Raw genomic sequence first — 23371 nt, 5'->3', positions numbered from 1 at the left:
ACTGTTGCAAGCACTTTTACATGTCATAAATCACAACTGTATGAGCTAAGTACAACTACTGCCCTATTGCATAAGTGAGAAAACTGAGGTGAGAGAGGTTAGGTGACTTGCCTGGGCTCCCGCAGCCTGATGGTGGCAATGCTGGGATTCCAACCAGGTCAGAGGCCGCCCTTAAATACTACACTAGTCAGAGTCTTTGCTCCTCCAGAGTCATGGTCTAGTGCGGAGGTGATGGGGCGGTGGTGTTAGTGGCACGGTGGGGCGCAGGGTCTTGGGCTGGACTCCAGGGCGGCCGCCCAAATGGGTTCTGTGAGCGGTCAGAGCCACCTGGGGGCACCCAGGGAAAGTGGGTCTTGGTACAGGCATCCCCTGCTGGCTGAGGCCGGTGTTCAAGCAGATGTGTCCCCACGCCCAGGGCCCCAGGAAGGTCAGGGACACTTAGGAGGGGGTGTTCAAGGTTGCCCTGTCCCTGTTCCTTGGACAGACCCACGTATCCCAGCCTCCTCCCAGGGCTGGCTGCCTTCTGGTCCCTTCTCCCTTCTCCTCCTTTCCTGGCCTCCGTGTCTTCCTCCCTACTGCCCTGCAGCTCCAGACCTTTCACTCTCTCTCTCTCTGACTCCCTCTCCTGGCATTTCCCTGTGCCCCACAGAGGGAGGCATATTTTGCGCGGATGCGCCAGGCTCACCAGGTAGGCCCGCAATCTGAGTGGTGTGAAACTGATGTGACGTGGGCATGGTGTGTTCTTGGATGCCCTCCGCCCCGCGTGGGGAGATGCCCAGTGCCCCGGGCAATATGGGTCCACGTGGACCCAGGTCGTGCCCGATGGCCCACGGTCAGGGCACTGCTGTGCCCAAGCCCTGTGATAGCAGAAGTTAGAACCAGGAGAGGTGTGTGCCTCATCTACTGTGTGGTCTGGTCCTGGTGCCAACTGTCTGTGGCCAGAGTGGTGGCTGAGTTAGCCAGGAAACTAACTTGATGCTAAACCATGTGACTATACCTAGCCCACCAGGTTACCCCAGCGCTGTCTCCCAAGCAGCCTCCATTAACCATCTGTGTGTGTATGGCCCTCCACGGCCTGGAGTTAACCCTGTGTGCCAGCCTGGAGAGGGGAGCATGCGTCTTTCTCCCCAGTCCGCATGGGCCTTTCTGGCCGCCATATCCACGGGGAGAGGACACCGCCAGGGCTCCAGCTCTGGGGCTCTGGGAGGGTCTGAGCTGGCCTGTGCCCTCTACCCGTCAGAACCGCACGTCCCTCTCAGAGGAGCGGTTGCGGGCAGCTGTGGCTGCTGGGAGGATCCTGGGGCCCCCACAGGGCAAGGGCCGGACACAGCAGCTGTCACAGGGGACAGCCAAGGCCTGGCTGGGGACAGCCTGTGTCTAGGGCCCCAGGGAAGAAACCAGAGAGCGCAGTCCAAGTAGGAGCTTGGGGCTGAGGCCCTGGCCTTCCTGGGTCATTTTCCCCCAGGCCAGGCCAGGCCCCAACCTGATGCCTGGACCACTCCAGTGTTGCCCTTGGGAAACATTACAGAACTGTGAGTGGCTTGGGCTGGTACCATGGGCATGCACAGAACGTGAGGCCCAAGGAGCCGTCTCGGCACCGCATATGCCCCTGGGGCTGCCTCCAGCCCCTCTAGCCTGAGCTTGGGCAGAACTGTCTGCCCCTCTCTTACCAGGGGCACCCACTATATGAGCTTCTCCCCATAGTCTGGGCCCATTCCAGGTAGCTCCACCAGTCTCACGGGGAGCAAAAGGGCAGCAGGTACAAAGGCCAGAGCGTCAGGCATCGGCACTCGTGAACAGATAGCACAGGCGTGGGCGGCTGGTTGGGCCTGGCACGACCTGGGGGCAGGCAGAGCCTCACGGTGTCCTTTCTGTCCTTCTGCTCCTTTCCTCTGCCCTCCCTCTCTCGGTCCCCCAGGTGGATGAGGCCCAGAGGCGGATGGATGCCGAGATCTGGCAGCTCCTTTCCAGCTTTGCTGCCCACCCCCACCCCCCTCCCCAGGGGCTCTCGCCCCATCCCCAGCCGGCAGCTGCTGTGCAAGCAGCTCTGCTCTCCCCCTCCTCCGTCTCCTCCTCCTCCTCCTCCTCCTCCTCCTCCTCCTCCTCCTCCTCTGCTTCTCTGTCTTCCTCAGCAGGCTCTCAGGTATGTGCCAAAGCACCCACCAAGGGACGCTCCCCCCACCCATCATGTTTTCTAGACTTCAGTTCTTTCTGAACCAATTTCACAAATTCTGCCATTTCTGCACACCACTTGGACAGTTATTTACTCCAGTTTTTTCTTTCAACCAATCATATACCAACTCAATTATGCTAGTTTTACATTTTTAAATACACATTAAAATAGCCACTAAATTTTATTTATTTATTTATTTATTTATTTATTTATTTATTTATTTATGGCTGCATTGGGTCTTTGTTGCTGCACGCGGGCTTTCTCTAGTTGCGGTGAGCAGGGGCTACTCTTCATTGCGGTGCACGGGCTTCTCATGGCGGTGGCTTCTCTTGCGGAGCACGGGCTCTAGGCATGTGGGCTTCAGTAGTTGTAGCACGCGGGCTCAGTAGTTGTGGCTCTTGGACCCTAGAGCACAGGCTCAGTAGTTGTGGCGCACGGGCTTAGTTGCTCCGCGGCATGTGGGATCTTCCCCGACCAAGGACTGAACCCGTGTCCCCTGCATTGACAAGTGGATTCTTAACAACTGCGCCACCAGGGTAGTCCCAAAATAGCCACTAAATTTTAAACGGTTCTCTGGTGTGCCCCGTAAATCATCTTGGGATCCACAAGGGGCATAGCACCAGATGTGAGGAGACACCGACCCGAACCACAGCCAGCGAGAGCAGTTGGGGTGTCCGGGTCCAGACAGGGGAGCAAGTTGTCCAAAGAGCTGGGCCAGGACCTGAGCTGTGGGGCTGGGGGTGCGGTTTCTATCCCTCTGCCCTCCCGGGTCTCCCTCTGGGGTCTGTTCTCACCCCCGTCGGGACCATCTCTGCCCTTTTGGCCCCCGACCTGTTCGATCCACTCTCACCACCTGACCTTCTGTCCTAGTTCTCTCTCTCCTACAAAGGCTTCTCTCTGCTTCCTGAAAGCCTCTATTATTGGCAGCTGCCCAAAGTCTTCCTGGGGAACAAGGTAACAAGGATTTGGGGGGGTGGGGGAATAGGGGTGTCATCAAATCCTAAAATATCAGAGGGCCCTTTGTGAAAACCTTTTATGACACAAATGGGTAGACCAAGGCCCAGAGAGGGGTCCCACATTCAGGTCAAAGTAGGGCTGAGATCGAACCCAGCTCAGCTCTTACCCTTCAGCGAGCCACAGTCCCCTGGCAGAAAGGATGTCTTAACTGGGAGGTAAGGCACCTCTTCTTCGGTCTCCCTTTACCCTGTATCCAGATCACTGACCTAGCTCTTGGGACTGCATTCATTCATTCAAGAAGCAGTAAGTACTTACTGTGTGCTGTACTGTATATGGGCAGAATAAGACCCTGGCCTCCCAGAGTTCAATGTTAATCTGATTATCATTCCTGTCATGTCGGAATCACCATCATCATCATCGTCATTATTAGTAGTAGTATTGCATTTGTACTAGTATTGTTCCAGAAATGATTTAGAGTGCCTCTTAAGAATACACACAATATGCAATAAAATAACATTCAGAGAAGCAGACAAGACACTCTGGTTCAGGGGGAAATGAAGGTAGGAAGCTTGCTGGAGCCAAGGGTGGAGCTGGGCGCAATGAGGAGTTAGCGAGCATTGAGGCTGTGTGCTCAGCAGGCCCTGTGCTGAGTGCAGGGTTTTACGTGGCCTGCATTACTTAATCCTCATACTACCTTTCAAGTTAGGTATTATTTTTATTCCCATTTCCATAGGAGGAAAGTTGGGCTCAGAGAAGTTAAGTGACTTGCCCAAGGCTGTCCAGCCAATAGAGCTGGACTTGAACCCCAGTCTTAGACTGCAGGGTCTGCTCCCTTAGCCACCCTGCTGTACACACCTGCAGCTTGGTCCTAGACATGGTGATGAACTTGCTGGCATCCAAAGAAAACGGGAAACCAGCTGTTTCGTGGTCATCTGGTTATGCCCCTAAATTCCTTACCTCACCCTGAGCTTGTGGAGAACATCCTCAGGGCCTGTGTAGCCCAGGGCCTGGCATGTCATCAGTCGGTGTTTAATAAATGCTCACCAACTGAATGAACACAAATGAGCAAATGGGCTAGGCCTGACACAGTGTGGTATTGACCTGAACAACTGCCCTAGCGGCAGAGGAGAGAAAGGAAAGTCCTGTGGGGCAGAGCGGGGGCCTTGGCTGCCCAAGTGGAAGCCCCCAGCAGCAAACATAAGGCTCTTCCAGTTGTGAGCAATAGGGAACCCGAGTCCAGCTGGCTTGCCCGCAACGAAGAATCTATTGGCTCATGAAAGTACAAAGCCCAAAGATAGCCGGTATCAGGCATGGCTCGATCCAGGAGCTCATTAGGACTTTATCTCAGCTGGCATCATTCTCCAGCTTCCCGTCTGACTAGTAAAGGGGGTTTTTCTGTTCCAGTAGAAAGGGCAGAAGTACCAGGTTCCCATGTTCATCCCTGCTGGAGCAGAGAGGGGGAGTGGTGGAATGTGCAGATTGGCCAGACCTGGCTCATGTCTCCGCTTTAGAGGAGGAGGGGCCAGGCCCCTCAAACCACACAGTCTGCCTGTAGAACATAGTTTCCTTTAAAGGAAACCAGGACTACAGTTTGCAAAACAACGGGGGAAATGGACTCTGAGCAAACAAACAAAAACCACCTGCCCAGGAGGCAAGAGTTCTGAGGGGCAACTTTCAGCATCCCCTTGCCCCCGCCATGGCTGAGAACTTTTGAACCTTCTGCAACCTCCCTGTGGTGGTCACAGTCATTACCTTTGTCTGCTTTATGGGAAATTCCTTTGATGGAAGGGACTTGGAGCTTGTTTGCTGGGATCGTGAGACAATGGGAAATGGGGAACCCCATAAAACAGAACAGAGGCTTCTCAGGGTCACTGCCACCAGGTCTGAGACTGTGAAGGAACTGATAGATGTCCTGTCACTTAGGCAACCGCCGGCCTCTGGTTGGGTGGGGAGGACAGCACGGGTGCAGAAAGGCCTCCAGAGGCTCTGCCCCCTCGCCTGTCTGGTCGCACACACCCCAGAGGAGGGCAGAGTCAGGTTGTGACTGCAGGGCTTGCCTCTTGCAGGTGGCAGCCTACGGTGGAAAGCTGCAGTACACCCTCTCCTACACAGCGGGGGCCCAGGGCAGCCCGCTGTCTGACCCTGATGTCCAAATCACGGTGAGCACATGGGTTCCACACCGAGTGGGCAAAAGGGGAAGGTGGGGGCTGGGGGTACCCTCAGTGTTCCTTTCCTTTCAGTCCAGCACTCGGCTGGCCTGGCACCCACCCACTAGTTAGGCCCATGCCCCCGCCCCACCATCTGTTTGGGCACTATGTAGGCAGAGGCCCAGCTGCTGGAAGACGGGGTAGTGGGCATGTACCTGACTCCTTTGGGTACATGAGCTTGGGAGATTGGAGAGGTAGGAGACTGGGATTGGGAGAGGAGCCCACTGTCCCCGAGAGCCCCTCAGTTCCCCTCCCAAGCCCACTCATGTCTCCCCAGGGCAACAACATCATGCTGGTGGCCTCCCAGCCAGCGCTGCAGGGCCCGGAGAGGAAGAGCTACGAGATCATTTTCCGAGAGGTGAGAGGCACTCGGCCACACCATGTCTGACCCTCTGCACCCTCCACCCTGCTTTGGAGCCTGGCTTTGACACCAGCTACACTGCCTCTCACTCCCCCCATCCTCAGCTAACAGTCCTTGGCCAGTGCCTGGAAGGCAGGGGTTGGGGCTGGGGGCACTGCAGGAACAGCACACAAAGCCCAACGCCCCTCACCCTCATTTGCTGTCTTCCCCCACCAACCCAGGAATTCTGGCGCCGGCCTGATGGGCAGCCAGCCACCCGTGAGCACCTCCTGATGGCACTGGCTGACCTGGACGAGCTCCTGGTCCGGGCCACGTTCTCCTCGATGCCGCTAGCAGCCAGCATCAGCACGGTCAGCCTGGAGGTCGCCCAGCCCGGGCCCTCAGAGGGACCCCGGGCCCTTGAGGTGGAGGAATGCCGCTGCCCCCCGGGCTATGTCGGCTTGTCCTGCCAGGTGAGTGTGACCGGCCCAGATGCCTCTGCGCTAACACAGCTGGATCAGCAAGCGGTCAGCTGGGATTTCCATGGCCACCTGTGATTACTGTCATAACTTTAATATACTCAGCAACATCTCGTTTATTCTTCCCAGCAGCACTGAGAGATGAGTAATTGTCCCCTTTTAACAGATTTTTTAAAAAATGAGGCGCTGAAGGGTGCACAGCTTACCCAAGGGCACATAGCTACACTCTGCAGAGGTTAAGACCCAGCGCATGTTCCCAGGATGCCCGCCAGAGACAGAGAGACAGAGACACAAATTAGCCCAAAGCAGAGCATGGAAATGCCTCAGAGTGGTGAACAGCGTGGATTGGAGTAGCATTCTAGGCAGGGAGGGCAGAATAAGCAGAAGTTCCGAAGGAGGAATGTGTGGGGACATAGCCTGCGATGCAGAAGGGTCACCCCTGGAAAGCTGAGTGGGTGGTGCTTCTTCAGGCCTGGAGCAAGGCTCCCTCCAGCAGGGACTGCCAAGCTGCTGAGGGAGTGCTGGGGTCAGAACTGAACCCCAGGAAAATTCCTCTGCCCCCAGTGAATGAGATGGATGGGGCGGGGGAGAGACAGTGAGTCCTATCGGGAGGGAAGAGCAGTAGGGGGTGGAAGAGAGGGCAGGCAGTTGGAGGAACTCCAAGAACATTTGCAGGGTTCAGCTGGAGACTGTGAACACGAGGGCAGGGCCTGAGCTGACTGAATCCCTAGGCACGAAGCAGGCTGAATTCCTAGGCACGAAGCAGGCAACCAGTTAACATTTGATGAATGAATGTGGAACTGGGGAAGGGGGATCGCAGGAGGGAAGGGGGCAGGGCTGCAATGCCAAGTGGGTGGCAGGGAGGTCAAGTGTGGAAACAGCTAGCCCCCCACCCAACCGAGGAAGTCCCAGTGGGAAGTCCACATCTCTGCAGCTTTACATCTGTGCACCTTTGCTGTGTCCACAAGAACTTTCAAATCCAAATAGATGAACTTCACGTCCCTTGAGGTTATAAAATTTAACACATTTTGAAGGAGAACCCCTGGGGAAAGCAGAATCCTTGGTGCACGTTTTCCACAGTGAAGCAAAACAGATTTATAAACATCCCTTTGAAATGGTCGGGGAGTGAGGGCCTGGAGAGATTTCAAAGAAGGGGCAGCGAATAGAAATTCATTATTTTCGGAACCCGTGATTACTCACTTAGGATGTGTAAAAACATCCTTGGTTATATGGGTGCTGCCTCTTTCACTTTACTGAGCAAATGTAAACAGAATCATAAAGGTCTTCGAGGACTCATTCCAAATCCAGGTCTCCTGAACTCCCTTTTTCCATCTCAGGGTTACGTTGTTCAATAAAGACCCTGCCAGAAGAATTTTCAGGGATGAAGTCCTGGGGCTGGAGAAGGGTTCTCCATTAAGAATGAACTATTATTTCAGTATATCCAGAGTGACTGGAGATGCCAGGCAGGACGGGGGCGACACTGTCCCAGCTCTGGAGCGTTGGGAAAGTGAAGATGGGGGAGGAGAGCTTCCAAGAGAGGAGGCTGGGGTGGAGAGCTGGGCCTGGAAGTTCCCTGCCAAGAGCCAGTGGGAGTCTAGATGGTGGAGGCGGGATGGAGGAGAGGGGTTCTAGGTCTGCTGTCTCTGGGTGGGACCACAATGGAGACAGAGACCAACTCTCCTCTCTACCCCCAGGACTGTGCCCCAGGCTACACACGCACTGGGAGTGGACTCTACCTTGGCCACTGTGAGCTGTGCGAATGCAATGGCCACTCAGACCTGTGCCACCCGGAGACCGGGGCCTGCTCGGTAAGATGCAAGCAGGGCCAGGGCAGGGGTCAGCTTGGCTGGGCCTGGGTGGGGTGTCAGGGCTGGCTGTGGGATAGGGAGGGGTTTGGTTTGGATAGACCCAGATCCAGGGGCAAGGTCGTGGGGCACATCCTATGGGGAAAAGCGCCTGGCCCAGCAGGTCTGGGCATCGAGGGGTTGCAGGCATGGTGGGGTGGCCAGAACTATGGAGTAACCTCCTGCCTTATAAAGAAAACTTTGGGGGAATTCCCTGGCAGTCCAGTGGTTAGGACTCCACGCTTCCACTGCAGCGGGCACGGGTTCAGTCCCTGGTCGGGGAACTAAAATCCCTCAAGCCGCATGGCATGGCCAAAAAAAAAGAAGAGAAAACTTTGGTTCCTGCTATTTCTTATCACCAAAGTGACACATGTTTTCTGTAGAAGAATCAGACTATAGAGATAACTTAAAAAGAAAGTAAAAATTCCCTGAAGTCCTACCATCTGGAGGTAATTACTGTCAATGTTAGACGGTGGAGCTCTTTTGCTCTTTTTCTAGGCAAATATTTATGCAGATTAATATACCTTTCGTTTTACAAAGAACCATAACATCACTGTGTTTTATGATCAACTTTTTTCACTTACAAGTTCGTGACATCTTTGAATATTTCAGTAGTTTTTTATACCTGAACTTTTCGGAGTGGTGTATGTATAGCTGTCCAGGGTATGTGGTCAAGGACCAGGGGTTGACAGAGCCACAAGCTAAATATAGAATGAGGAATATGCTACGTTAATAAAAGAAACATGGATCTCTTTGGAGGACAACATAAAACCCACACACGTTTTTACAATGAAGCGTTCATTTCCAAAACTCCGCCCCCACATACTCACGTGGGGACTTTCCTCTGACATTACAGGTATTTAGATAGAAAAATGTAATAAATGGAATCAGTATCATCCTTTTTGATAGCTATTTGGATGGGTGCTCTTTTTAATTTTCTCAGTTCTTTTTTCATGGTTTGTTTCCAGCATTTTGCTTTTATAAACACCACTGAGATGAACATCCTGTAGTGAAATCATTGTGCCCCTCTATGACTATCTCTTTAAGATAAGCTCACAAACATGGAATTTTGAGGTCAAGAGATTACAAAATTGTACAGTTTTTGGTAAATTTTGCCAAATAGCAAGTAGCTGACATCCTTGTGCCTCGCAGCAATGCCAGCACAGCGCCGCCGGGGAGTTCTGCGAGCTGTGTGCACCTGGCTACTATGGAGACGCCACTGCTGGAACACCTGAGGACTGCCAGCCCTGTGCCTGCCCACTGACCAACCCAGAGAACATGTGGGTGCCCTTGCTCAAGGCTCAAGGAAGAACTCCCACTGGGGAGTGGAGGGCATTGAACTGACTTTTGGGGGAGAAGTGGAGGGAACAGGGTGGGGAGTGAGCGTCCCATGGCCTGACCTTTGCCTCTTATCCCAGGTTCTCCCGCACCTGTGAAAGCCTGGGAGCTGGTGGATACCGCTGCACAGCCTGCGAACCTGGCTACACTGGCCAGTACTGTGAGCAGTAAGTTTGCAAATAGGAGGGATAAAGGGAGGGGGCATATGGTAGACTCCTAGGTGAGAGTCCTGGATGATGTTGCTCAGAAAAGGTCCCTACCAGGATCATGTCCCTCCCCTGCTCAAAACCCTTCCAAGATTCCCCATTGCCCTTGGGACCAGCCCAAGCTCCTTACGTAGCTTTATCACTCTTCAGTCTCATCCCACTTCTGACACCCAACTCTGTACTCTAGCTGGGCTTCATTTCTTGACTTCTTCATGTTCATTTCTTTGCATGTGCTATTTCCTCTTCATGGAACATTCTTCACCCTCAAACCGCCTGTTCCTGGCTAACTCCTGTTTAGCCTTCAAGGCTCAGCTTTATTCCCTCATTCAGCACATTTTTATTGAGCATCTACTGTGTGCCATGCAGTGTGCCAAGATGTTGGAAATAAAGTAATGAGCAAAACAGATTCAGTCCCAGCCCTTATAGAGTTTCCCAACTATAGTGGGAGACAAGATGGCGAGTAATCATACAAATACATAGTTAAAACAGTGATAAGTTCGCTGCAGAGTACAGTCTGCTCCAAGGGAATATAGCAACTCAGCACTCCCATCCTCTGGGAAGCCTCCTGATTCTCAGGGCTAGATTAGTGCCCCCCCACCATGCCCTCACAACCCCCATAGATGTCCATCACTCTCATTTACATAGTTTCCATGTTAGTTTCCCAACAAGTCAGTTCCATAAGAGCAAGGACTTTATATCATGTTTACTGTTATGTTTCGATAACCTTGCATCGTAGTTGCTTAATAAACATTTGTTGAATGAATGTTTCCCTGAATCCAACCTACTGACATTTCCTCACACTCCCCTTTCTCAGCTCCCAGAGGCCCTGTGGTGGGGCTTTTTTGGTCTCTGAAGTCCTTCCAGAGCTCAGAGCTTCTTCACCCCATACTGGGCAGAGAGCTGAGCTTCTGGCTCCCCAAGTCCACTATGAGGCACTGGGTCCCCTGGGGTCTGACAGCTGGTCCTTGTTCCTCCTTACAGGTGTGCCGCAGGATACGTGGGTAACCCCAATGTGCGAGGGGGCCAGTGCCTGCCACGGGGTAAGTGGGACCATGGTCTTGGGTCGAGGTGATGGGCAAGGCAGGGGACCCAGGGAATTTGAGAGATACTAGGTCTGGGGAACAGGGTGAAGGGTGGGGCACGCGAGTCTTTGGGAGGGCAGAGATATCTGAGACAATGGTACATGCTGGGGGCCTCCTGCCTGAATGGCCTCTCCTGTCCCTCCCCCAGCAGACCAAACCCCGCTGGTGGTCCAGGTCCAACCAACTCGGAGCATAGTACCCCAAGGTGGTCCCCACTCCCTGCGGTGCCAGGTCAGTGGGAGCCCACCCCACTACTTTTACTGGTCTCGTGAAGATGGGCGGCCCTTGCCCAGCAGCACCCAGCAGCGACATCAAGGTACACATGGCCCCAGGCCCCTCGGCCATTCCAATGGAAAGGGAGGCACAGGTCTGTCCCTGCCCTACTGAGATCCTGTAGGGACCCACACGCAGGACTGGGTGGGAAAAGGGGTGCATCTGTACTGATGAGCTCCCATCTCCTTGCCACCAGGCTCCGAGCTCCACTTCCCCAGCGTCCAGCCTTCAGATGCTGGAGTCTACATTTGTACCTGTCGTAATCTCCATCATGCCAACACCAGCCGGGCAGAGCTGCTGGTCACTGGTGAGTTTCTACTCCTCTGTCCACAAGACTGCCTGTCCTGGGATGGGCTGCAAACTGCAGACCATCTACCAGAGGGGATGGTGGACGAGGACACTGGCCAGGAAGATGGAAAGGGGTGATGGGTCAAGGCTGATGTTAGAGGCAGAACTGGCAGGACTTGAGTCTGGTCATTGAGGGAGAGAGAAAAGCCTAGGAGTCTGGATGCCAGCAGCTGGGCAGAGTGCCGTTTACTGAGATGAGAGAGGATCCAACGGGAGGGCATCTTCATTTGGGCTCCGCCAAAAGCAGAGGCTGAGGCAAGGATTTGTGTGTACATAGTTTATTTGGGAAATGAAATGAAACAGGGAAGAGAAGGCATCCAATAAACGGTGTGTCATTGAGCACATTACCACCTAGAGCAGTTGTTACTGAACGCAGCCGAGGCAGCCCCGGGAAACTCCAGAGTAAAACATGCTCCTTGGAGCCCCCCTGCCCTCTGCCCTAGGGCCAAGAGAGCTGGGGTATGGGCACACCAGCTCGTATCAGTCACTGACTGGGGCCTGCTCCAGTAGCATCGATTCCCCTGCATTCTGTCCCACCTCATGGGCAGACACAATGGTCACCAGTGGCCTGAGAAAACCCTCATGCAAAGAAATGCAGCGGCTGCAGAAGTCAGGCAGGTTGGTTCTGGAGTGACGAGGGGACATGGGTGGGGCACCAGCAACACCTGCCACCAACAGGTCCGAGGGAACCACAAGTTTGGTTTTGGACTTGTTAAAGTTTGAGAAGCTTGGGGAAACATTGAAGTAGGTACATCAGGTGGGCATTTGGATATGTGAATCTGGAACTCAGGAAAGAGGCCCTGGCCAGAGAAATGAATTTGGGAGCTGTTGGCATAGGGATGGGGCAGGATGAAATTACCCAGGAGAGTGTAGCTCGAGGACAGGGCCCAGAACAGAGCCCCAGGGAGCTCCAACTGGAACAAATGGAGGAGGGAGGACAGCAAGAGAGTGAGCAGGGGCAGCCAGTAGACAGGAGGAGGCCGGGGGAGGTGGTGAGTTGGAAGTCAAGAAGGGAAACGACTTCCCGGAGAGAGTGGCCGGCCTCACCGGATGCCCCGGGAAAGTCAGCTACAGACAGAGAAATAACCCTTGGAGGTCATGCTTTGACAAGAGCGGTTTGCAGTGGAGAGAAGGGGTAGAGACTGGATGGGAGTGAGGCAAAGAAGGGATGGGAAGGCAGCCAGTGTAGACAACTCTTTCAAGACTCTTGGCTCTGAATGGAGGCCAAGAAATGGGGCAGTAGCTGAGGGGTGTATAGGGTCAAGGGGGCATTTTCAGAGATGGAAAATCCTAGAACACATTTGTCTGTGGAGCAGAATGATCCCATGGGGAAGGAAAGGAGAGGGCACAGCAGGGGGAGGGGGTCCTTGGGAGGGGCTCCAGCACTCAGGAAGGGGAGTTCAGGTGGGGTGGGAGGTGGGGAGAAGTCTCATCCTTCAGGGACCAGGAAGGAGGGAGGTGGGTAGATTTGGGAACGTGGAAAATTCCTGACTAATTGTTTCAGTTCTCTCAAGAAGCGTGAGTTGAAGCCATGGAAGTGGAAGGGGGTTTCAGGAGGGTGGAGAAGTTGGGAGCAAGTGTGAAATGGTTGGGAAGATAGAAACCCAAACCAGACAGAGAAGCCCAGTTGGAGTGAAGTGTGAAGTGTTAAGAGCTCATTTGTGGTCTGTGATCATGAATTGGAGCCAAGGGGATCATGGTGTGATGTTCTCTGATCACAGCCTGCTGGGTGCTCAGTGCCAGCAGGAAGAAAGTAGATGATGGGTTTCGGCCAGGATGAGGGAGGGCGGTGCCAGGGAGTGGAATGGAATCTAAGCCAGACTGGGAAGGAAGTGACATCCGGATGGGGTGATGAAGAGGGAGAGAAAGTGGCCACAGCACAGCGGCCTGGCCAGCACCCAGCTCACTGGGGGAACTCCCGTCCCGGCAGAGGCTCCCAGCAAGCCCATCACGGTGACGGTGGAAGAGCAGCGGAGCCAGAGCGTGCGTCCCGGAACCGACGTCACCTTCATCTGCACAGCCAAGAGCAAGGTGGGCGGGGCAGGGAGTGGGCATCGGTGAGGATCTGTCTTCTGGGGTCTCCAAGCCCCACCCGGACCCCCACCCCATCTCCCTTGTCCTGCCTGCAGTCTCCGGCTTACACCCTGGTGTGGACTCGCCTGCATAATGGGAAACTGCCAGCCCGAGCCATGGATTTCAACGGTATCCTGACCATTCGCAGTGTACAGCCGAGTGACGCGGGCACCTACGTGTGCACCGGCTCCAACATGTTCGCCATGGACCAGGGCACAGCCACGCTGCACGTGCAAGGTACACCGTTCATGTCCATGCCTGACCCACCCAGTCCTGGCCTTCCTCCACACCCACCAAGACCAGTGACTATTCCTTCATTCAGCTGACAGTTTCTGAACTACAGTATGGCAGGTCCTGGCCTAGACTCTGAAGAAACAGGGGTGGGAGGGGACAAACAGGAGCTCTGCCCTCCTGCCCTCCATGTTCTGTAGGGAACAAGTGGACAAACAACATAATTACACGGGTGACCAGTGCAGGGACAGGAGTAAACAGAGTGATAGGAAAATGAGAAATGAGGTGGGAGAAGGGTGAGCTATTCTCCGTGGGGTGGTTGGGGAGGGCCTCTCTGAGGAGGTGACATCTCAGCTGAGACCTGAAGGAAAGAGAAGGTGTTCGGCCACATAACAGCTGGCGGACGAAGCAGCATGTGCAAAGGCCCTGAGGCAGGAGCATGTTGATGTGTTTGAGGGACGCAAGGCCAGCGTGGCTGGAGCCATGGAGGGGAGGGTGGGTAAGGGACTTGAAGATGTGGGCAGAGGTGAGTACACGCAGTGGGTCACAGCAGAGAATTCAGATTTTGTTCTCAAAGCCACGGGCAGGTCTTAAGTGGAGAAGTAACAAGACCCCACTGACATTTTTTTTTTTTTTTTTGGCCACGCCATGTGGCATGCGGGATCTTAGTTCCCCGACCAGGGATCGAACCCGCGCCCTCAGCAGTGAAAGAGCAGAGTCTTAACCCCTGGACCACCAGGGAATTCCCCCCATTGACATTTTAAAGGCTCCCTCTGGCTGTTCTATGGCCACGAGGGGATAGAGTGGAAGCAAAGAGAGCGGCAAGGAGGCTGTTGCCGTGGGTCCCTCCCCACCATGACCACGTATGCTTCCTCCTCCCTCGTCAGCCTCGGCCACCCCGTCTGCCCCCGTGGTCTCCATCCACCCACCGCAGCTCACAGTGCAGCCTGGGCAGCTGGCTGAGTTCCGCTGCAGTGCCACAGGGAACCCCACGCCCACCCTCGAGTGGACAGGTGAGGCCGTGGCGGGAATGACAGTCTGGGCCTGGCTCTCCTGCATGTGGGGGCCAGCGGCAGGACTCTAGGCTGTGGACTTCAACCCCTGGGGGGCCTGGCAATGCCAATCCCAGTGGGTGCTGACCCCACCTCTCCATGTCAGGGGGCCCCGGTGGCCAGCTCCCTCAGAAGGCCCAAATCCATGGCGGCATCCTGCGCCTGCCAGCCGTCGAGCCCTCGGATCAAGCCCAGTACCTGTGTCACGCCCACAGCAGCGCCGGGCAGCACGTGGCCAGGGCCGTGCTCCACGTGCATGGTGAGATGATGGGGCTGAGGGTGGGCGGTTGGGAGCTCATGGCGGCCCAGAGAGGTGTTCTCACAGGGCTCTGTCTGCAGGGGGCAGCGGGCCTAGGGTCCAGGTGAGTCCAGAGAGGACCCAGGTACACGAAGGCCGCAGCGTCAGGCTGTACTGCAGGGCTGCGGGTGTGCCCAGCGCCACCATCACCTGGAGGAAGGAGGGGGGCAGCCTCCCCCCACAGGTGAGGATATCCGTCCGGGCCAGGCCCACGGGCTCAGCGGAGTCCCAGCACTTGCCACCTGCCCCTCCAGTCTCCTCTTCTGGTTCCCTTCACTTACAAGATGGTGCCCTGCTCAGACCTCCTGCTCCGTGCGTCCCGGCGGGTGGCAGCCGTCGGCCTAGTGCTCTGCTGCCTGGCTCCGCCCTCCTTGGTGCCCAACTGGGGCCCTAATATTGGCTCGGAGCTTGCCTCTACTCTTTATGCCCCCTCCTCCTGCCCTCCCTGGCTAGCCCTTGCCAGGCTGCCTCGGCCCCTCGGGCGGCTGACCCTTCTCGCTGTGTGGCAGGCCCGGGCTGAGCGCACAGACATCGCCACGCTGCTCATCCCAGCCATCACTACCGCCGACGCCGGCTTCTACCTCTGCGTGGCCACCAGCCCTGCGGGCACCGCACAGGCCCGGATCCAAGTGGTCGTCCTTCCAGGTGCGGGGCCTTGGGGCTGAAGGAGGGGGAGGGCAAGCCAGGGTCCCCCCGAGGCCTACTCACTCCCCCTCTGCTCCCAGCCTTAGGTGCCAGCACCCCGCCAGTGCGGATTGAGTCCTCATCACCTTCCGTGACTGAAGGGCAGACACTGGACCTCAACTGCATGGTGACAGGGCTGGCCCACACCCAGATCACGTGGTACAAGCGAGGGGGCAGCCTGCCTCCCCACACCCAGGTACGAGGGCCCCTGAGCCCGTGGCAGGGGACCTGGGGGTGGTCCTCCACACAGCCTGGCACTCTACACTCTGCACGAGCAGGGTCCGCCCTTATTTCCCTCCCTCTTCAGCTTCCCATGTGGGCCGGCTCTGAGCAGAGGCAGGCACAGAGGCGCAGAGGGAGTGCTGACCGCAGCCTCTCCCCATCCTCACATGCCTCTGTCCTTACCCGGCCCAGGTGCATGGCTCCCGGCTGCGGCTGCCCCACGTCTCCCCAGCTGATTCTGGAGAATACGTGTGCCGCGTGGAGAATGAGTCAGGCCCCAAGGAGGCCTCCATCATCGTCTCTGTCCTCCACGGCAGCCATTCGGGCCCTAGCTACACCCCAGGTGAGGGGCCAGTGGGGCTGGGTGGGGGCCGAGCCCTCCGACCTCCCCTCTGTTCCCAAGGATGGTGCCTGTGGTCTCTTCGATGCCATCAGGACAAGAAGAGGCGCTCCAGGCAGGCTTCAACCCTCCACTCCCTTCAAGGAGAGATGAGGGGACTGAGGGTGGGGACAGGTTGACCTGACTTACCTGGGACCCCATGGGGAGAGGGCTGTTTTCAGAATTCATCAAAAAGCAGCAGAGTCAGGGTTGAACACTGAGTTGGGAGTCAGGCTGACCTGGGTTCAAATCCTGGCCCTACCCTTTATCAGCCTTGAACTGGTTATTTTACCTCTGGGGCCTCAGTTTCCTCACGTGTGAAATGGGGACAGTAGCACTACCGTGTAGTGTGAGTACACGGCGTGCACTCTAAAGAAGGGAGTTGTGGCATTATTGTCTGCATCCTTTGGCCCCGCCTGCTAAAAGACTCTGGTTCCCTGCAAGCCAGAGCAGCTCGTCACAGATCAAGGAGTCACGCGTAGGCAAATGGGCCTTGAACTCCAAGTTGAAGGTCAGAGAGGGAAAGAGGGTTCCGGCTGGCCCTGCCGAGGCAGACAAGCATGGTCCCAGCCCTAGAAGGCCTCCCATCTGCCCTCCCAAGCTAGGGCCTGGTCAGATCCCAGGGCCCTCTCTGCTCCAGGGCCGCAGGGCTGGGGCTCAGGAGCCCAGGCCTCTGACCAGCTCCTTTGCGCCCCAGCTCCTGGTGGAGCCCCAGCTCCAGGCAGTAGCCAGCCCATCCGCATCGAGTCGTCCTCCTCTCACGTGGCCGAAGGGCAGATGCTGGATCTGAACTGTGTGGTGCCCGGGCAGGCCCACGCCCAGGTCACATGGTACAAACGTGGAGGCAGCCTCCCCGCCCGGCACCAGGTACAGCAGCCCCCCAGGGCCAGCCCGCTGGAGGGGTTGGATGGAGCTGCTCAGCCCCCTCCTGACCCTCCCTGTTTGCACTCAGACCCACGGCTCGCTGCTGCGGCTGAACCAGGTGTCCCCAGCAGACTCAGGCGAGTACGTGTGCCGTGTAGTCCTCGGCTCTGGGCCCCTCGAGACCTCCGTCCTAGTCACCATCGAGGCCTCCGGCACTGGCTCCATCCCCGGTGAGTGACTGCCAGTGACAGGGCAAGCTGGCGGGGGCTGAGAGCCTTCCCAGGTGCTGAGGCCCTAGTGACTCCCGTTGCTGACGCGGGGAAGGGGGTGGCAGGAAGCCACACTGGGGCAGGAAGCCCACCTTGGGGCTGGCCACAGGGCCGGCCCAGGAGGACTCCGCTTCTCTAAGTAATCTGCCGTCTTCCCATCACTGTTCTCTCTAGCCACATCACTCATGTTTTTGCTCCTGCCTCAGTTATCCACATCTCTCCCACTTCCTCACTCCCTCTGCAAGGCTTGGCTCCTGCCCCAGCCCTCCCCTCAGGGTTGCTCAGCCGAGGACCTCAAGCCCAGGCCACTAAACCCACAAGGCTGAGCTGGCTCCAGGGTGAACAGTTCTTGCCTTCTCTTCTGGGGAGCGTCTGCTACCCTCGCCCCTTTCCCCGCAGCCCCAGGACCCGTCCCGCCTGTCAGGATCGAATCCTCATCCCCCACGGTGGCCGAGGGGCAGACCCTGGATCTGAGCTGTGTGGTACCCGGGCAGGCCCATGCCCCGGTCACGTGGTACAAACGTGGAGGCAGCCTCCCCGCCCGGCACCAGGTACACAGCGGCAGAAAGGCAGGAGGGGGCCAGCCAGGCCAAGCTGTGGACAGTGGGTCGGCGGGGGCAGCCTCTGAGCTGAGGCGCTGTCAGTTCCCAGCTCGGAGAAACAGGGTAGGGGGTACCTGCTGAGCTCTGAGAAGCGCCCCCCTCACACCCCTGCCCATGGCTGTCCAGGTCCGTGGCTCCCGCCTGTACATCTTCCAGGCGTCACCAGCTGACACAGGCGAGTATGTTTGCCGGACCAGCAATGGTGTGGAGGCCTCCATCACAGTCACGGTAACCAGGACCCAGGGAGCCAACTTCGCCTACCGTGAGTGGGACCTCCAGGCTGCGCTTGGACAGAGAAAGGGGAAAGGCGGGGGAAGCTGCAGAGAACTGGACTGACCAGTGACCATCTTCTCCCCCAGCTCCTGGTGGCACCCAGCCCATCCGCATTGAACCCTCCTCCTCTCATGTGGCCGAAGGGCAGACCCTGGATCTGAACTGCGTGGTGCCCAGGCAGGCCCACGCCCAGGTCACATGGCACAAGCGCGGGGGCAGCCTTCCCGCCCGGCACCAGGTACAGGACCGGAGGATGGACAGGCCAAGAAGGGAACAAGAGGGAGGCCACTGGGGAGTGGAGGTCAAGGGTAGGGTGGGTTGGAGGCTCCTCTGAGATAGGGAGGTCTAGGACCCCACTGCACAGGTGTGTGGGGCAATGGTTAGAACCCAGCCTCTAGGACCAGCCAGCGTAGGTGTGACTGCTGCTTCCACCACTTCCTCGCTTGTGACCTTCAGCAAATTACTTAGTCTCCCTGTACCTTATTTTCAGCATCTGTAAAATGGTAATAATAGTACCTACCTTACAGAATTATCTTAAGGATGAAATGAATTAATTTGTATGCAAAGTGCTCAGACCTCTGGCTCATAGAAAGTGCTGTGAGCTGTTACTACTGTCATATCATTAGCTATTTTTTAAAAATATTTATGTATTTACTTATTCATTTGGCTGCGCTGGGTCTTAGTTGCGGTGTGCAGGATCTTTAGTTGCGGCGTGCAGGATCTTTAGTTGCGGCATGCAGGATCTTAGTTGTGGCATGCAGGATCTAGTTCCCTGACCAGGGATCAAACCTGGGCTCCCTGCATTGGGAGCACGGAGTCTTAATCACTGGACCACCAGGGAAGTACCATCGTTAGCTGTTATTATTGATATATTTTATAGAATTTAGGATGCCAGTGATTGCAAGATGCACCATTATTTTATGTACCTCTAAGGAGAAAAAAACAAACAAACTGTCATTTGTAATTGTAATTCACTGTGAGATGCATCTTGATTTCAGAGACTTAAAAAAGTATGTCTAGGGAATTCCCTGGCAGTCCAGCGGTTAGGACTCCATGCTTTCACTGCCAAGGGCCCGGGTTCGGTCCCTGGTCGGGTAGCTGGGATCCCGCAGGCCACACAGTGTGGCCAAAATAATAATAATAATAAATAAAATAAAAATAATATGCAGGTCATCTTCTCCATCCTTTTTTTTTTTTTAAGTGTCTAAGAATTGATGGAGTGTGGTATTAGTGTTTGCCCAGTTCCCCATGGCTCCTCCGGGCCACCCCTCCCTCCTGGGACAAGACACCCGCTTCACCCCTGAGCAGGACAGAACTAAAAGCCAGTTCTCAGGCTCAGAGTGAGGCAGGGCTGCAGGTTATAGGTGCGAGGGTCCTAAGAGGGCCCCTTCTGACCTCACCTTCATTCTGACCAGACCCATGGCTCACTGCTGAGACTCTACCAGGTGTCCCCAGCCGACTCAGGCGAGTATGTGTGCCGCGTGGTGGGTGGCTCAGTGCCCCTGGAAGCCTCCGTCCTGGTCACCATTGAGTCTGCAGACTCTGCGCCTGGTGAGTGGTGCTGGGGGGAGGCTTCCCACTCCAGCAGTGGCAGGACCCCAGAGACCAGCAGTCCCTACCTTCACTCACACCCTCCCCTCCCCCTCTCCTCCCAGCTGGGGATTGACCCTCTGCCCTCTGTCCCCAGCGCTGGGGGTCACCCCTCCAGTCCGGATCGAGTCGTCCTCCTCACACGTGGCTGAAGGGCAGACCTTGGATCTGAACTGCCTGGTTTCTGGGCAGGCCCACGCCCAGGTCACATGGCACAAGCGCGGGAGCAGCCTCCCTGCCCGGCACCAGGTAGGAGGTGGGGTGCTAAGGGGGGGCCTGAAGGACCCTTGAGACCGCGGAGTGAGGAGCTTTGAGTTTGGACACTGCTTTGCCACTTGCCTGGCCAGTCCTTTGACTTCCCTGATCCTCAGTGTCCTCATCTGCCAAATGGGCTCACACTGTCTACCTCACCTGCCCCATAGGTGGCAAATGCCGGTCCCCCACTTCTTCCCACTGGACCCAGTCCCAACCCTCGGGCAAGGGAATTGAAGGGTCACGAATGGTGGTTCTCCCTGGAAGAGCTTCCCTAAAGCTCCATCTGGCTGGGTCTGGCTGGGATGGGGACCAGAGAAGGGGGTGCGAGCCTGGCTGTGAACCTGCCTCCCCTCCCAGGTGCATGGCTCAAGGCTGCGGCTGCCCCAGGTGACTCCAGCTGACTCCGGGGAGTACGTGTGCCGTGTGGTCAGCAGCTCGGGCACCCAGGAAGCCTCCGTCCTCGTCACCATCCAGCAGCGCCTCGGTCCCTCCCGCTGTGAGTGTCTCAGGGGTCATAACAAATGGGCTGGGAGGCCCCCTCCACCCTCAGTGGCTCCCACACCCTGCCTTCCATCTCACCCTCCCAGCCCAGAGTGTGGTGTACCCCGTCCGCATTGAGTCGTCCTCAGCCTCCCTGGCCCATGGACATACCCTGGACCTCAACTGCCTGGTGGCCAGTCAAGCCCCCCACACCATCACCTGGTATAAGCGTGGAGGCAGCCTACCCAGCCGGCACCAGGTATGGAACCAGCAGGCAGGGAGGGCAAAAGCTGGGGTCACCGGCCCTGACGGGAATCAGGAAGAGCTGTCAACAGCCCGTCTGTGCTCATTCAGTCGTTCAACAAACACTGAGTGTTCTTGCTGGACAGGCCCTGGACCAGTGCTGAGGATATGGAGATAAGTCCCACTGACCTCAGCTGGATCCTGTACATAACATTCTTTGATTCACCCACTCACTACATTTCCCTGAGAACCTTCTCCAGACCAAGTCGTGGTCCTGGCACTAAGGATTCAAATGGAATGAGACCACTGCCTGCCCTCGGGGAGCTCACAGGCTAAAGGGCAAGGCAGACATGCCATGTGACAGCGCTGTAATAGGCGTCACCGGGGAGGGCCTCAGTGGGCTTTCTGCGGGGGTGACGGGTGAGAATAGTCCAAAGGCTGGAGACACTGTCCACGCAGCCCAGAGCCTCAGGAAGGCCGCCGAGGGAGCTCTGAAGGAGGCCAGGGTGGAGACTACCCCAGGCAAGGCAGCGAGGCTCCCGGAGTCCGGGAGAAGCAGCAGCAGCAGCAGCGCCTGAGACACGGAGGTGCTGCCCGCACCCCCTGACACCTGCTTCCCCTCAGATCGTGGGCTCCCGGCTGCGGATCCCCCAGGTGACGCCCGCGGACTCGGGCGAGTACGTGTGTCATGTCAGCAACGGTGCCGGCTCCCAGGAGACCTCACTCATCGTCACCATCCAGGGCAGCGGCTCCTCCCACAGTGAGAACTCCTAGGGCAGGGGGGTCTAGGCAAGCGGGTGCGGGGGAGGCAGCGGGGTGCCTGGCACCGTCACTGTCGTCTGACTCTGGCTACGTGGTGCATTCCTCTCTGTCCCCAGCGCCCAGTGTCTCTCCACCAATCAGGATCGAGTCCTCGTCCCCCACGGCGGTTGAAGGGCAGACCTTGGATCTGAACTGCGTGGTCGCCGGGCAGCCCCAGGCCACCATCACGTGGTACAAGCGTGGGGGCAGCCTTCCCACTCGACACCAGGTACAGAGTAGAGCCTGGCGGTGGGGTGGGCAGTGCAGGGACAGCCCCCCATGGGCAAAGAACCCGAAGCATTAGCTGGCAGTCCTCCCTCCTGCCCTGGGTAGACAGAGGGTAGCCTCAGCCGGTTTGATGGAGGAGGCCTGAGCCAGCCGGTGACCCCTCAGCCCCTTGACTCCCTCCTTCCTTATCCACACCCCTAGGCCCACGGCTCCCGTCTGCGGCTGCACCAGATGTCCGTGGCGGATTCAGGCGAGTACGTGTGCCGGGCTAACAACAACATCGATGCCCAGGAGGCCTCCATCGTGGTCTCAGTCTCCCCCAGCACCGGCAGCCCCTCTGGTGAGTCCAGTGAAGACCCAGGAAGGGACTGGGAGACGCAGGTACCAGTGTTTCCCGGGGAGGAAAGGCCCTGTAGTCAGAGCCCTCAGACGAGGGTGGTGGTCCAGGACGGGGGCTCAGCAGAAGGATGCCTGGGTTCACATCCTGCCTGCACCACTAGGGGCCTTGAGGGAGTGACTCTCCCCTCTCAGCTTCCGTACCCTCATCAGTGAAGTGGGGATGTCGATCATTCCATCCTCAGAGAGCTGTCCGATACAGTGGCCATTAGCCATGCATGGTCATTAAAATTAGTTAAAATTCTAAATTCATATCCTCACATTTCAAAAACAAAGTGCTCAGTAGCCACACATAGCTGGTTGCCACTGCATTGAACAGTGCGGATAATAGAACATTTCCATCATCGCAGAAAGTATGTGAATTTTGTGAGGACTAAATGAGTCAATGCACGTAAAGTACTTAGAACAGTGCCTGGCATACTGTAAGTGCTTAATAAGTGTTAGCTATTCTTACTACCTTGGGGGGGTGGAGGTTTCTACAGTTGAGGCTCCCACCAACCCAGTTGTTCCCAAATCTGACTATGACCAAAGCCCCGACTTGCTCTTTCTGTGCGCCCAGTCCCTGGCCGGGCCACGCCCATCAGAATCGAGTCGTCATCTTCACACGTGGCCGAAGGGCAGACCCTGGATCTGAACTGCGTGGTCCCTGGACAGGCCCATGCCCAGGTCACATGGTACAAGCGCGGGGGCAGCCTCCCCACTCACCACCAGGTATGGGAGTTGGGGGCAGGACATAGAGGGAGGGCTGCTGGATGTGCGGGCCCTGGCTAGGGGCCTGTCCCCCAAGCTCTGCCTGGGAAGGAGGGCCTGGGATCCCCTTGTGGGGTGCAGTGCCTGCCTGGGTCAGAGGTTGGACCCTGGCCCCAGCCTTCAAGGATTCCGAGTGGCATCTCATTCTGCTCCTCTCCCGTCCTGTCCCTGCTCAGGCCCACGGCTCACGGCTGCGGCTGCACCAGGTATCCCCGGCGGACTCGGGCGAGTACGTGTGCCGCGTGGTGAGCAGCTCTGGCCCCCTGGAGACCTCAGTCCTGGTCACCATCGAGGCCTCTGGCTCTGACACTGTTCTCGTCCCTGGTGAGGATCCCTGCAGTGGGGCTGGGAAGCAGGAGGAGGGAAGAAAGGAGGGGTCGAGAGCCAGATCGAGTGGGCTTCATCCCTAGGGCCCGAGAGCATGGGCTTTGGAG

At 56.8% G+C, this 23371-nt stretch overlaps 1 protein-coding gene across 3 annotated transcripts in view; it reads left to right on the top strand.

Annotated features, from left to right (window-relative positions):
• Positions 1-23371, top strand: part of HSPG2 (heparan sulfate proteoglycan 2) — a 101940-nt gene that overhangs the window by 59210 nt on the left and 19359 nt on the right. The window contains exons 34-64 of one of the 3 annotated variants that reach the window (XM_068539109.1): positions 5197-5289; positions 5615-5695; positions 5920-6150; positions 7851-7964; positions 9153-9280; positions 9419-9505; positions 10526-10584; positions 10778-10942; positions 11096-11206; positions 13178-13278; positions 13377-13557; positions 14439-14564; positions 14710-14862; positions 14943-15085; positions 15411-15546; positions 15627-15781; positions 16000-16150; positions 16884-17053; positions 17139-17280; positions 17719-17870; positions 18048-18183; positions 18281-18432; positions 19610-19745; positions 19882-20033; positions 20397-20535; positions 20627-20778; positions 21387-21522; positions 21641-21792; positions 21993-22131; positions 22747-22898; positions 23114-23261. In XM_068539109.1, coding sequence (XP_068395210.1) covers positions 5197-5289; positions 5615-5695; positions 5920-6150; positions 7851-7964; positions 9153-9280; positions 9419-9505; positions 10526-10584; positions 10778-10942; positions 11096-11206; positions 13178-13278; positions 13377-13557; positions 14439-14564; positions 14710-14862; positions 14943-15085; positions 15411-15546; positions 15627-15781; positions 16000-16150; positions 16884-17053; positions 17139-17280; positions 17719-17870; positions 18048-18183; positions 18281-18432; positions 19610-19745; positions 19882-20033; positions 20397-20535; positions 20627-20778; positions 21387-21522; positions 21641-21792; positions 21993-22131; positions 22747-22898; positions 23114-23261 — 4273 coding nt within the window. Of the gene's footprint in view, positions 1-5196; positions 5290-5614; positions 5696-5919; positions 6151-7850; positions 7965-9152; positions 9281-9418; positions 9506-10525; positions 10585-10774; positions 10943-11095; positions 11207-13177; positions 13279-13376; positions 13558-14438; positions 14565-14709; positions 14863-14942; positions 15086-15410; positions 15547-15626; positions 15782-15999; positions 16151-16883; positions 17054-17138; positions 17281-17718; positions 17871-18047; positions 18184-18280; positions 18433-19609; positions 19746-19881; positions 20034-20396; positions 20536-20626; positions 20779-21386; positions 21523-21640; positions 21793-21992; positions 22132-22746; positions 22899-23113; positions 23262-23371 lie in introns of all 3 variants that reach the window. The other 2 variants (XM_068539108.1, XM_068539110.1) reach the window with 2 other exon arrangements.

Source organism: Eschrichtius robustus, chromosome 3 (genome assembly GCF_028021215.1).
Source record: "Eschrichtius robustus isolate mEscRob2 chromosome 3, mEscRob2.pri, whole genome shotgun sequence".
NCBI classification, from domain to species: Eukaryota; Metazoa; Chordata; class Mammalia; order Artiodactyla; family Eschrichtiidae; genus Eschrichtius; species Eschrichtius robustus.
This window is presented reverse-complemented; position numbering and strand designations above follow the sequence as displayed.